The 14,114-nt window shown below is 37.3% G+C and overlaps 1 protein-coding gene across 2 annotated transcripts in view; it reads left to right on the forward strand.

The window, feature by feature from the left end:
• The window catches only part of Alg6 (ALG6 alpha-1,3-glucosyltransferase), a 41,977-nt gene extending 28,684 nt beyond the window's left edge, over positions 1 to 13,293 (forward strand). For both annotated transcript variants that reach the window (XM_070004413.1, XM_070004412.1), the window contains 4 exons: positions 2,523 to 2,593; positions 5,676 to 5,744; positions 6,204 to 6,402; positions 12,649 to 13,293. In XM_070004413.1, the coding sequence (XP_069860514.1) occupies positions 2,523 to 2,593; positions 5,676 to 5,744; positions 6,204 to 6,402; positions 12,649 to 12,846 (537 nt within the window). In that variant the 3' untranslated portion in view covers positions 12,847 to 13,293. The remainder of the gene's footprint in view (positions 1 to 2,522; positions 2,594 to 5,675; positions 5,745 to 6,203; positions 6,403 to 12,648) is intronic.
• The last annotated feature ends 821 nt before the right edge of the window (positions 13,294 to 14,114 follow it).

The raw sequence follows: 14,114 nt of genomic DNA on the forward strand, positions 1-14,114 counted from the left end.
TTAGGGTTTTTCTGAGTGGGTTTATAAATTCTCCTGGTTGTATTTTTTTCTTTTGTGGGGGCAATAACTGGGGTTTGAACTCAGGGACTCTTGCTGGGTAGGTAGGTGCTTTACTGCTAAGTTCCCCTGTAGCCCTAGTTTTTGTTACTTATTTCTGATATAGAACCTCACTTCCTGTTGGGTGTGCCTGGATCTTGATCTGAATATTTTAGGCTTCTTGTAGTTTCTGGAATTCCAGGCACTTGCCACTGTATCCAACTTTCCTTCCTTGAGATGGAGTCTTAAGGACTTTCCTGCCCAGAGTGTCCTAGAACTTCTGTCTTTCCAATCTTGGCCTCCTACATATCTTAGGATGAGAGTTTTATATTATAATAGCCCTATGGATTGAGAAAGGGTCTCAAGAACTTTTCTGCCTGGACTTCCTCAAACTGTGATCCTTTGGATCTTGTCCTTCCAAGGATTACAATCATGAGTCACTTGTGTCAGCATTACTCCTGGTTATATTTCTATAATATTAAAATTTTGTTTCTATTTTGTTCTATAAAATAACATTAGTTTCTAAAGTATTAAGAGCATTTAGTTTATGAAAATAGTAATCCCGGTGGGTTTCATTTTAGGAATTAGCTTTACTTTTGGGACAGGTACTACATACATTGCACTCTAAAAATAAGAGCAGAGCATGACAGATGAATATTTCAAAAGTGACCTCTGTGCCACAGTGCAGTTAAGTTCCTGTTTTTTTTTGTTGTTGTTGTTTTTTGTTTGTTTTTTTTCCCAGTGGTCTATTATGAAGCTTGAACCTCAGGGCTTGGACACTCACTGTCCCTGAGTTCTTTCGCTCAAGGCTAGCACTGCACTACTTTGAGCCACAGCTCCACCTCTAGTTTTCTGGAGAAAAGGGTCTCATGGACTTGTCTGCTCAGGTTGGCTTGAGACTGTGATCCTCAGATCTCAGCCTCCTGAGTAGCTAGGACTATAGGCATGAGCCACTGGTGCCCAGCTTTTTTTTTTTTTTTTTCCAATATATGATACAAAGTTTCTGTAGCTCAGGATGGCATATACTTTTCTTTTGGTGCCAGTCCTAGGTAGTACTTTAACACTTGAGCCACCGTGCCACTTCTGCTTTTTCCTAAGTAGTTTATTGGAGATAAGAATCTCTTGGACTTTACTGCTAAGGCTGTCTTCAAACAACAGTAATCAGATTTTAGCCTCCTGAGTAGCTAGGATTACAGGTGTGAGGCACTGGCACCTGGCTTGGCATAGACTTTTTATTTTTTTTTCTGCCTCAGACTTCCAAGTACTGAGATTACAAGTGTGTGATATTATATCTGGTATTATTTTAATTATCTTTTTATTGATGGTTTCTTTAAGTTTCATTCTCTGAATGAACTGTGAACATGTTATTCATTGTTAATATTTAGACAGATTTGACATGGTTAGTAAAGTTGTATTGTGATGTTTTCAAGGGACTTATGAAATGTTTTCAAATTTGTGAGAAACAATCTGATTTTTCTAGGAAATGGCATACTAAAATGTATATTTCAAAATAATGGAATAGAATTTTAGGACGTGAATACCTATAATGGTATTAGAAGATAATTACTTTTAGGGATATAAGAAAAATAATTAAAAAAATTTTTTCTCATTTTAAAAAATTACCCTAAGACAAGAACAAATTTGGCTTGCAAATTTGGAAAAGCATGAAGTGGCTGGTATGAAATGAATGAATGAATGAATTAGAAGTCAAGAGACAGAAGCTAGACCTCTAGGAGTTTGGATTTTATTCAAAGTATAGAGGGAATCTAAGGGAGGATTTAAAAAGGTAAATCTCATGATGTGACATGGTAGCTTTTGGGAGAGTAGAATATAAGGGGGCAACAACATTATCAGTGAGGAGAAGTGTTACTGGTTACTACAGGAGAAAGACGGGTGTGGTTTGGACTACTCTGCCACCATCTTCAGAGAGAAATGGGGAGAAGTAGAAGGATATATTTAGGAGATACCTTTGGATTTGGAGATAGATTAGATACGTATATAGACATATCTAATATGTAAAATATAACCTTCTGAAAATAGATCTAAGTAATTTACTTAAAACCCCAAATAGATGAATTTGTAAAATGGTTAGTATATTTTGTTGAAGCATACATTTAAAGAACTATAGATTTGACCAGTTTTAGATTTTTGACCCTTTTGTAAACTTAATACTTTTTAGTTTAATCAAATAGCAAGAGAAGATGAAAGTATGGTTATTGTTAAGTAATTTTATTACATATTGAATCTCAGTGAACTCATTTTATGTAGCTATATATATCTAGCTGTATGTTTTCTAAAAATAATATGTACATTTTAAAATCTGATTAAATAGTAGACACATTAGTGCTATTTCTGTTTGACCTCTAGATAGTAGCTGTAATTAACATTAAAAATTCACTTGAACTGATTTCGATTATGATTCATAATTCAGCTGGTATATTTTGCATGTTGTAACACTTTATTCCCCCTGCCCCCTTTTTTTAAAGGTTAGCTGTGCACTGTCATTCTTTTTATTTTCTTTCCAAGTACATGAAAAGTCCATTCTGTTGGTATCATTGTAAGTAGAAATCTTTGAAGTTTGCATTTATTGTTTTTATTATATACATAAATTTGTAATTTACATATAAGTGTTGGTTAAATGTTAAAGCTAAACAATTTGTGTGTGTGTGTGAGCGCACGCGTGCGTGTGCGTGCGTGCACCAGTCTTGGGAGCTTGAGCTCAGGGCCAGCGTCCTGTCCCTGAGCTTTTGTGCATAAGGCTAGCACTTTATCACTATATATATAAAAATACAAATATGTATTTTTGTATATAGTGATTTTAGTCATTTTTTCCTAGAATGATATCTACAATTTTAGTTATAACATATATTTTAGGCCAAAATAATAGAATTATTATTGATATGCTTCTCCTTCCCATTTCTTTCTAATTATTTTTTTTTTCTTTCCTTTTTTGGGGAATAGGGGCTTGAACTCAGGGTCTTGGTACTATCCCTGAGCTTTTTGCTCAAGGCTAGTGCTTTACCACATGAGCCACAGCTCCACTTCTGGCTTTTTTGTTGTTGTTGTTGCCTGGGATGGCTTTGAACTGCAATCCTCAGATTTTAGCCTCCTGAATAGCTGGGATTACAGGTGTGAAACACCAGCACCTAGTTTTGTTATTTTCTTAATGCTAATGAAAAAATGTTCTCCAAAGAGGCTTTTTTTAGATTGGAGCCTGTTCCTTTTTTTTGCCTTTTTCATTCCATTCACTTTCTCATTTATTTGATAGTTTTCTACATTTACATCTACAGGATTTTTCCTACATTTTTTCTTGTTTTTGTTGTTTGCCTTGTCTTTACGATCTTTAGATGAAGATTTTTTTTAAATAACTTATTGGTAGTCCTTAACCAGACTACTATAAGACGATTAAAATTTTCCCAATCTTCATAGAAAGAACTGGTTGATAATTGGGGCATGTTTTCCTGATATTGTTTAAACAGTATTTGACCAGAATACTTTGGGATACTTGCATCCACTCCTTGATCAATCCCAACTGGGTACTACTATTTATTCCATTCCATTCACAAAGAAGAACAACAAAAATTGTACTTGACTATGTTTGTAAGGTTTCTGTGGAAGATATATGTGCAGAATGAGCCATGACAAATAGAATGCAGTATTTCTTTTATTATGTGGAGTTTTGGTCTGAAAGCAGCTGGGCTGGCCTATGTGAATAGTGTCCTTACTCTGAACACAGTAGTCTCATTTCACTGAAAGCTGGGAGGACATGCTTTTCTCTTAGGTTAGATCTTACCTCTTAGCAAGGTAATGGGTCCAAGTTGTATAAGACCTTGTAGGTGACATTAGAAACTTTGGATTTTATTCTAAAAGGAATGAGGAACCAGGTATGGCTTCAAACAAGGTGAAGGAGATGAGAGCAGAGGTTAAAATGTAGGAGATTTTATTGCTTGAGTTTATTCCTATCAATAAAGTACCTTGAGGTTAAGGGCTGAGTTCTAGTTATCTTTATATTCTTTTCAGAGCAGTATCTACATATATCTACATTATATATTAAACAAATTAATGGAAATAATTAAGATCTAGGAAAATCGCATATATTGAGCAACTACTATGTTGTTACTAGTGAATGCATTCTGATTTAGAATATATTTAAGCAGTGAAATGGAAAATGCCATAGTATTATTTCTTAGTATGGGAGCTTTCAATGAGTTTCTAATCCCAAGATTTAATTTCATGTGCTAGGTGATATGGAGAGAAGCTTCCTTCTGATAAAGGGGAGAATGCTCAAACTTTTTAGGAGCAGGTTTAAAAGTGAGGGAAGCCCAAATATTAATAGAAGCAACAATTATTCAGCGCCATCACCATTAGAAAAGTGTACTTTTTATTGATAAAAATAAATACTAGATACTCCCAGAATTCTTTCAACTACTTAACAATACAAGCTATTAGTATGATGCCATATAGGCATGAGACAGGCTAATTATTGTTTCACAGTCACACAGTAAGTGACAGAAATAGGATTAGCACTCAAAGCTTCTGACTTAACCCCTTTTCTGTGAATACTCACATATTTGCATCCAGAAGGTATTGGAACAAGGGTAAGGGAGGCCAGCGAATTTGGAGCTATGATCTTAGACAGCTGTTTGATAACCCAACAGCCCTACTTCATTGGCATTGTGCTTTTTGTTCCTAAAGGAGAGCCCTTTTCATGTTGTCTCTTTTTTTTTTTTTGGTCGGTTGTGGGGCTTGAACTCTGGGCCTGGGCACTGTCCCTCAGCTCTTCAGCTCAAGGCGAGCGCTCTACCACTTGAGCTACAGCGCCACTTCCGGTTTTCTGGTGGTTTATTGGAGATAGGAGTCTTACGGTCTCTCCTGCCCGGGCTGGCTTTGAACCGCGATCCTCAGATCTCAGCCTCCTGAGTAGCTAGGATTACAGGCGTGAGCCACCAGCGCCCGGCTTTCATGTTGTCTCTTATGACTCGGTTTCCTGCTGTTAGTTTCCCATTAGTATTTCTTTCCCTTTATCTTCTCTTTCTTTTCCTTTCCTCACTGACATGATGATCTTCTCTGTTAAAACTTTATTTTTTAATTTAGCTAATATGTAAAGTTGAAGAACATAAAAACCAAAGTTTGAAAAAAAAAGCTGTCATGGGGATTCATCTTATATTTTCCAAGTAGAATGAAATAGATAGGCTGAGTGTGGTGGCCCATACCTGCAATTCCATAGCTTGGAAGGCTGATGGCAGAAAAATCACAAATTCAGGGCTAACCTGGGCTCCATAGTGAGACCCTGTCATACAAGAAAAGAAAAATATGAAAACCTTTCTTTCTCTGAATGTTCAGATAGGGCTTATCTGATCTTTTCCTTAAGGTACTGTTTGTATGACAGAAAATAAAAACATTCCACTAATGGCATATGATTGTAGCAGTTTTCAAGTGCTTGTGTAGAGTTGATACCTTCTTTGTAGACACAGATTAGACTACTATAAAAAAATGAATCAGTGTTATGTGGACAAATGGCTTTTTCCTTGTAAGCTACCCTTAAAAATCTGATAAATAAAATGTTACTTATATTTTTTTACAAGCAGAGGTTGAAATTATATTCTGTAATAGTAAAACTTTTTTCTTTGTCATTTTAGGCCAGTCTGCTTAGTTTTACATGAAATTCCTTTTATGGCTACTTGGTTTTTGCTTGTATCAACCTTTAGGTGAGTCAAACTATGTATCATTTCCCATGTAACATTTTCTTTCCTTCCTTCCTTCCTTCCTTCCTTCCTTCCTTCCTTCCTTCCTTCCTTCCTTCCTCTCTCTCTTTCTTTCTTTCTTTCTCTCTTTCTCTCTTTCATTTTTTGTCGGTCGTGGGGCTTGAACTCTGGGCCTGGGCGCTGTCCCTCAGCTCTTCAGCTCAAGGCGAGTGCTCTACCACTTGAGCTACAGCGCCACTTCCGGTTTTCTGGTGGTTTATTGGAGATAGGAGTCTCACGGTCTCTCCTGCCCGGGCTGGCTTTGAACCGCGATCCTCAGATCTCAGCCTCCTGAGTAGCTAGGATTACAGGCGTGAGCCACCAGCGCCTGGCCATTTTCTTTATTTTTATAAATACATAAAACTTTTTACAAAGTGGTGATTTGAATTGATGATTTTGTTTTGATGGTTTTCCTGTTTACAGTATGCTACCTCTTCTACTAAAGGATGAACTCCTAATGCCTTCAGTTGTGACAGTGATGGCATTTTTTGTAGCCTGTACAACTTTCTTTCCAGTATTTGGAAAGACTTCAGAAGAAGAACTGAAGTTGAAATCTTTCTGCATTTCTGTAAGGAGGTATCTTCCGCGTTTTACATTTCTACCCAAACTAATACGATATTTGGTAAGTTGTTTTAAGGAATGATACATTTTCTAGCATGCCTATTTTTAAAAAAAAATTACTGATGTCTTCTATAGCTTTTGGAGATACTATTCATGCAATCCACTCATTTAATGTGTATATATTAGTGACTTTTAGTATGGACACATATTTTTATAACTATCACCATAATCTTATTTCAGTACCACAGAAAGGAACCCTCCCTGGATCCATTAGCAGTCATCTCTCATACTTTTCATCCTAACCCCCAGCCTTAGAAGTATTAATCTACTTTCTTTGTCTATAGATTTGTCTATTCTGGATACATCCTATAAGTGGAATGTCAAAGATAACTCAGGCTGCCATAACCAAATACCACAGATTGAGTGGCTTGAACAGAAATTTATTCCCTCACAGTTCTGGAGGCTAGAGTCCAGAACATGGTGTTGGCAGGATTGGTTTTAGGTGAGGCCATTCTTCTTGTTGATAAATGGCCACTTTCATGCTATGTTCTCACACAGAATCTACTTTTGTGATCACATGGAGACATCCAGTATCTTCCTTTTGGATCCCAGTGCTATTGGTTAAGGGCCTCAGTTATTTCCATTGCTGACTTTTTTTTTTTTTTTGTCATGGGATTTGAACTCTGGGCTTGAACACTGTCCCTCAGCTCTTCAGCTCAACTTGAGCCACAGTGCCACTTCTGGTTTTCTGGTAGTTTATTGGAGAGAAGAGTCTCATGGCCTTTCCTGCCCAGGCTGGCTTTGAACTGCAATCCTCAGATCTCAGCCTCCTGAGTAGCTAGGATTACAGGTGTGAGCCACCAGTACCCAGCCATAGTTGATTTTCTAAAAGCCCTAAGTCCAGATATAATCACATAGGGGGCTAGGGTTTCAATTTTTGAAATTTGGGGTAGGACACAATACACAATAAGGTCCTTGCTATGGATTCACACAAAAGGAGGCATTTTATGAGTCATTTCTTTCACTTAGTCTGTTTTTGGAATTCATCCATATCACAGTATGTATCAATACCTAAATTCCTTTTTTTTTGCCAGATTATATTCTATTATACAAACATACCATATTTTGTTTCTCAAAGGACATTAGGATGTTTTGGCTATTATAAATAATACTGTTATGAACGTTTGTGTTCAAAGGATTGAGCTCATAGTGTTTTCATTTTCCTTGAATATATATCTAGGGGTAGAATTGCTGGGTCTTAGAGTAATTATATTTGTAGCATTTTCAGAAATTTTGGGGCAGGCTGCTTGCTATATCCCTTGGTGTCTCTGGTCCTTCATGCCCACAGTGCCTGCACTACTTTAACAACCTCCTTGGCCTTGCTGTGTGTGAGTATCTAGAAATCTGTATAATCTGTATAATTTGTCACATTCCAGTGCATTGTAGATCTAATTTCTGCATATCAGAGAAAATGTGCTGTTTGTTTCTCTGAGCTTACCTTACCTCACTTAACATGATTTGTTCTAGTTCTATCCATTTTCCTGCAAATGACATTTTGTTCTTTCTAAAGGCTGTGTCAAATTCCATTTTTGGATCTAGTCATCTATGGTGGAGCATCTGGGCTGTTTCCTTATCTTGGCTATTGGGACTAGTGCAGCAGTGAACATGAATGTGCAGGTGTCTTTATCATATATACTGGCTCATGATGTGAGGGTAGATGCCCAGGAGTGGTATGGCTGGGTTGTAGGGAAGGTCTATGTTTGGTTTTTTTGTGGAACCTCCAGACTAATGTCCAGAGTGGTTATACTAGTTTACATTCCCACTAACAGTGCAGAAGGGTACCTTTTCCCCCACATCCCAACCAACATTTGTTGTTCAACTTCACAATGTTGGCCAGTCTTAGTGGAATGAGCTGGAATTCAGTTGTTTTGATTTGCATTTCTTTTATGGCCAGGGATGATGATCATTTCTTCAATTATTTCATTGCCATTCTTACCTCATCTGAGAAATCTCTCCTTAGCTCCCTTGCCCATTTAGTGATTGGTTTATTAGGTTTGGGTAGGGGTTGGCCTCTTGAGCTCCTTGTATATATTGGATATTACACCTTTGTCTGATATATTGCTGGTAAAGGTCTTTTCCCAATTGGTTGGCAGTCTTTCTAGTTTAGTAATTATGTCCTTAGCTGTGCAGAAACTTTTCGTTTTATTGTGGTTCCACTTTCAAGTCTTTCCTGTTGTGTCCCTGGAACTCTATTCAAGAAATTTTTACCTATACCTGTAAGTTCTAATGTTTCTCCTAGACATTGAGGTCTTTGACCACTTTGAATTGATATTAATGTATGATGACAAACAAGGATCCACTTTTAGTTTTCTGCATATGGATGCCCAGTTTCCCCAACACCAGTTATTAAAGAGGCTATTTTTTTTCTACTGTGTGTCTTTGGCTCACTTATCACATATCAGATAACTTTAAGTGTATGGTTTTATTTCTGGCTCTTCTAATCTATTCCATTGATCTTTTTGTGCCAATACCAAGCTGTTTTTGTTATTATGGCTCTGTAGTTGAGTCTTAGGCCTGGTATTGTGATACCACTCACATTCCCTTTTTTTGCCTAGAATTCCTTTGGCTATTCTAGGTCTTTTGTTTTCCCATAAAGAACATCATTGTGATTTTGATGGGGATTACACTGAATTTGTATATAATTTTTGGCAGTATGGCCATTTTCATAATACTGATTCTACCTATACATGAATATGGAAGGTCTTTTCATTTCTTGGTGCCCTCTTTGATTTCTTTCTTCAGATTTTTAGAGTTTTCACTATAAAGATCTCTCCCCTCTCCCCCTTAGTCCTAGGGCTTGACTCAGGGCCTGGGCTCTGTCACTGAGCCTCTCTGTACTCAAAGCTAGCACTCTTACCACTTAAGCCACAGCGCCACTTCTGGCTTTTTCAGTTTATGTGGTACTGCTAGGCAAGCATTTTACCACTAAGCCACATTCCCATCCCCTACTACAAAGATCTTATATGTTTCTGGTTAGGTTAACTTCTAGGACTTTTTTTTTTTTTTTGAGGCTATTGCAAATGGAGTTGTTTTATTCATGATTTCCATTTCTGCTTTTACATTGTTAGCATCTGGAAAGGCTACTGACTTTTGTGGGTTAATTTTGTGTCCTGCTACTTTGCCAAAATGGTTGAACAGTTCTAGGAGCTTGGGGGTGGAGTTTTTTGGTCCTTTAGGTATAAGATCAAGTCGTTTGCAAATAGGGATAGTTTGATTTCTTCTTTCCCTATGTGAGTCCCTTTTATGACCCTTTCTTGCCTTATTGCTCTGGCTAGGAATTCCAGAACTCTATTAAAGAGAGTAGATAGAGTGAACATACTTGCCTTGTTCCTGATATTAGGGGAAATAGTTTTAGTTTTTCCCCATTCAGTATGATGTTGGCTGTTGGTCTGTCATATATAGTCCGTATCATTTTAAGGAATGTTCCTTATATTCCTAGCTTTTCCAAAGCTTTGAACATAGATGTTGTATTTTGTTGAAGGCTTTTTCTGCATCTGTTGAGATGATCATGTGGTTCTTATCTTTGGCTCTGCTGACATGAATTACATTTACTGATTTGTATATGTTAAACCAGCCTTGCATCTGTGGGATGAAGCCTACTTGGTCATAATTTATGATTTTTTGTTTCTGGATTCTGTTGGTTAGTATTTTTATTGAAGAGTTTTGCATTTGTGTTCATTAGAGAAATGGGTCTATAGTTCTCATTTTTTGTTGGATCCTTACCCAATTTTGGGGTGAGTATGATACTGGTTTCATTTGTTCCGTTTCTAGTTCATGGAAAAGCTAGAGGAGTATTGGTGTTTGGTTGACAGTCCTTTGGTGAGAGCGGAATATTAAAATCTCCCACTATTATTGTGTTGGGGGTCTATCATGTTCTAAAGTTCAAAAATATTTAATGTATTTAGGTACTCCATTGTTTGGGTACATAAATACTACTGTGATTTCCTCTTCTTGGATCATTCCCTTTGTTAATATGTAATAACATTCCTTGTCTCTTTATAGTGATTTTAATGAAGTCTATTTGATCAGATACCAATGTGGCCATTCTTGCCTTCCTGCAAAATGCATTTGCATGAAAGCAATTTATTATCTTTTACTGTGAGATGGGTCTCTTGGAAACAGCAAATGGATGATCTTGTTTTTTGATCCAATCTGCTTTACTTCTTTTGATTGGGGAATTGAGTCCATTAATGTTTAAGGTTATGGGGAAGTGTGTCATGTTTCCTGCCATTTTCTTGATTTCCTGAATTTTGCTTCTTTACTCTTTAACTGCTTACTAGTCCTCTAGTGGTTTTTTTTTTTTGGGGGGGGGGGTCTGGTCGTGGGGCCTGAATTCTGGGCCTGGGTGCTGTCCCTCAGCTCTTCAGCTCAAGGTGAGCGCTCTACCACTTGAGCCACAGCGCCACTTCTGGCTTTTTTCTTTTTGCTTATGTGGTGCTGAGGAATCGAACCCAGGGCCTCAGGCATGCAAGGCAATCGCTCTACCACTGAGCCACCTTTCCAGCCCATCTAGTGATTTTTATCTGATGTGTTTCCTTGACTTTCTTTTCTTCAGATTGTATGCTTCCCTTTAGAATCCGACTGCATTGTTGGTGGGAGTGTAAACTTGTCAAACCACTTTGGAAAGCAGTTTGGAGGTTCCTCAAAAGACTACACATAGAGCTCCCCTATGACCTATGCCCTATCAGAAAGAATGACACTGCCCCATTTGTTAGGAAATGGAAAGACTTGGAAAAATTGTATTACGTGATGTATGCTTCCCTTTAGTATGTTTTGCAGTTCTGGTTTAGTGTTCATGAATTCCTTTAATTTTTGTCTAGGATGACAAAATAATTAAATTGTAAATGATAGTTTTGCTAGGCTCATCAGTTTGGATTGGCAGTTGTTGATCTTCAGGATTTGAAGTATACCATTCCAGGTTCTCCTTGCATTGAGTGTTTGTGTGGGGAAATCTGTAGTGATTCTGATCTTCTTTCTGTTGTAATATAGCTCCTCAATTGGTTTTGCTACATTTAAAATTGATTCCTTGTTTCTTAAGTCCAGTGTTTTCTAGAAGTATTTCTTGGATCCTGTCTACTTTAAGTTCTATATGCCTTTGTTAAGTAGGTGAGATTTTCTCTCTTAAGATTGGGGCAGATTCTTCCTGCCAGCAGCCTCAAATCCAAGCTTACTGGCACGTATTGAGGACCCATCACTATGCTGCAGCAGAGGTCAAAGATGTGACAAATTATCTTTTATTGGATATTCCAATAAATCATGAGCGTATCACTGATTTCCCTTGAAAAACAGTTAACAGCCTGCATTCACCATTCATGAGGATGAAACTTAAGAAGAGACCCAAAAGAAGCTAGATGAATCTCCAACTATGAAAAGATATCCTGGCTTTTTTTCTTTTCTATTATAGAGATTGAAATTAGGACCTTGTGCTCTGGCTCAGCTTGCTTGCTTGACTGGTACTCTTCCACTTGAGGCATGCTTCCAGATTGACATTGGTTAACTGGAGATGCAATCTTTCTGACTTTTCTGCCTTGGCTGACTTCAAATATGATCTTCCAGGTCTCAGCCTCCTGAGTAGCTGGGATTATAGGCATGAGCCACTGGTATGGACTAGATGCCCTGGCTTTTACCGTAGTTGTTGTCTTTTGTCTTTATTTGGAACAAGAAAAACATTAATACCTCTTGGTTACCCAAGAGATGGTTGAGTTACCACATACTATGGAATATATCATTATATTAGACAATGAAAAGCCAGGGAGTGTTAAAGAACTACTACACTACTGTAAGAATATTCATGATCCCGTATCTCTGCCTCCCAAGTAGCTAGGATTATGGGCTGGAGCCACATAGCCTTTTTAGTTTTGAGATAGGGTGTAGCTATAATAGCCCAAGTTTACTCAGTGTCCCAAATACTTCCTTAAACCTTGGTAGTTTGAGGTATTAGACAGGTTCTCCCACCTACCTGTTAACACAGGGAAACTACTTGGAAAGCTTTGCCCCTAACAAGTACAAAGATCTACCTTGGCTTTTCCACTCAGGAGTGGTATTTTTTCCATTTGAGCCACATCTCTACTTCCATCATGGAGGTATTTTTAATTCTTTGATGATTCTAACATGAAGCCCGAGTTGAGATCCATCTGCTGAAGAGACTGGACTCTCACTTCTCCTTAAATCTACAATAACTACAAACCAATGTTAGCAGTGCATTCATTTTGCTATCTATACTAAATATTTTTTTTTTCTCTCCTAGTTTCTTACTTCAGTAATCACTATGCTCCTTCTGACATTGATGACCGTCTCACTGGATCCTCCTCAGAAATTGCCAGATTTATTTTCTGTATTGGTGTGTTTTATATCCTGCATGAACTTCCTGTTTTTCTTGTTATACTTTAACATTATAATCATGTGGGATTCTAAACATGGAAGAAGTCAGAAGAAAATCAACTAATCTTTATTCCCAAACAAATGTGAACTTTTTGTTATATATATAAATGAAATGATCATTTTGAGAATCATGGAATCATAGAAAAGGGTGAAAAGCTTTTTTTGTGTGTGCACAAAATAAATGCATAATGGGACCAAAGATCAATGGAGGCTTTTAAGTATTACTTGGCCAACGCATATTGTACTTTAATAGTCACAGCTTTTTTTGTTGTTGGTTGTGGGGCTTGCACTCTTTGTCTGGGCAGTGTCCCTCAGCTCTTCAGCTTAAGGCAAACGCTCTGCCACTTGAGCCACAGCACCACTTCCAGTTTGTTGGTGGTTTACTGGAGATAAGAGTCTCACTGACTTTCCTGACTGGGCTGGCTTTGAATTGCGATCCTCAGATCCCAGCCACCTGAGTAGCTAGGATTACAAGTGTGAACCTTCGGCGCCTGGTATTCACAGTATTTAAGTGGTAAAATATGAGAATAATGTTCTTACTCCCAGTATTTTCTTGGGAAATGAATGCTATAAAGTTTATCTTAAAATTTGCAATTACAATGCTCTTTTTAAAGAAAATCACAAATTTTAGTGTTCAAGTTTCCTTTACATTTTAGTATATAAGTAATGTATACTTTATTGTGCAGTAAGTATTTCAGGAAAATAAATTTGGTCTATTTGTTTTTTGTGTCAGCCTTGGGGCTTGAATTCAAGGCCTGAGCACTGTCCTTGAGGTTTCTTGCTCAAGAGTAGCACTCTTACTTCTTGAACCACTTCTGTTTCTTTGGTGCTTAATTGGACTTAAGAGTCTTATAGTCTTTCCTGCCTGGACTGGCTTCAAATTGTGATCTTCAGAGTGACTAAGATTACAGGTGTCAGTCTGCCAGTGCCTGGCAAATTTGGGATAATCTTTTTAATTACTGAGAAGGTAAATTAAGCAGCTTGAAATTTGACTCTCATTGATTAGATATGTAAACATGAATGTTTAAACAAAGCAAAGTAGATTAAATGGATTCTTGTTTTTTTCTAAGAATATAGGTATATCTGCATCCATAAATCATTTTTTTCTGAATTTAAATTAAGTGGTCTAAATAATTTTTTTTTGGAACCACAATCCTCAGAGCTCAGCTTCCTGAATTGTATTACAGGTGTAAACCAGCAAGAGCCCGCTAAAGTTCTTTATTAATTATAATTACTAGTTCTATCCTTCTAGAATCAAACTGTTTAAACTGGTGTATAAATATTATATCCACTGGGCATTGGAGGCTCATACCTATAATCCTAGCTACTCAC

The sequence above is a fragment of the Dipodomys merriami genome, unplaced genomic scaffold, assembly GCF_024711535.1.
Source record: "Dipodomys merriami isolate MVZ:Mamm:240054 unplaced genomic scaffold, mDipMer1.0.p SCAF_627, whole genome shotgun sequence".
Lineage (NCBI taxonomy): Eukaryota > Metazoa > Chordata > Mammalia > Rodentia > Heteromyidae > Dipodomys > Dipodomys merriami.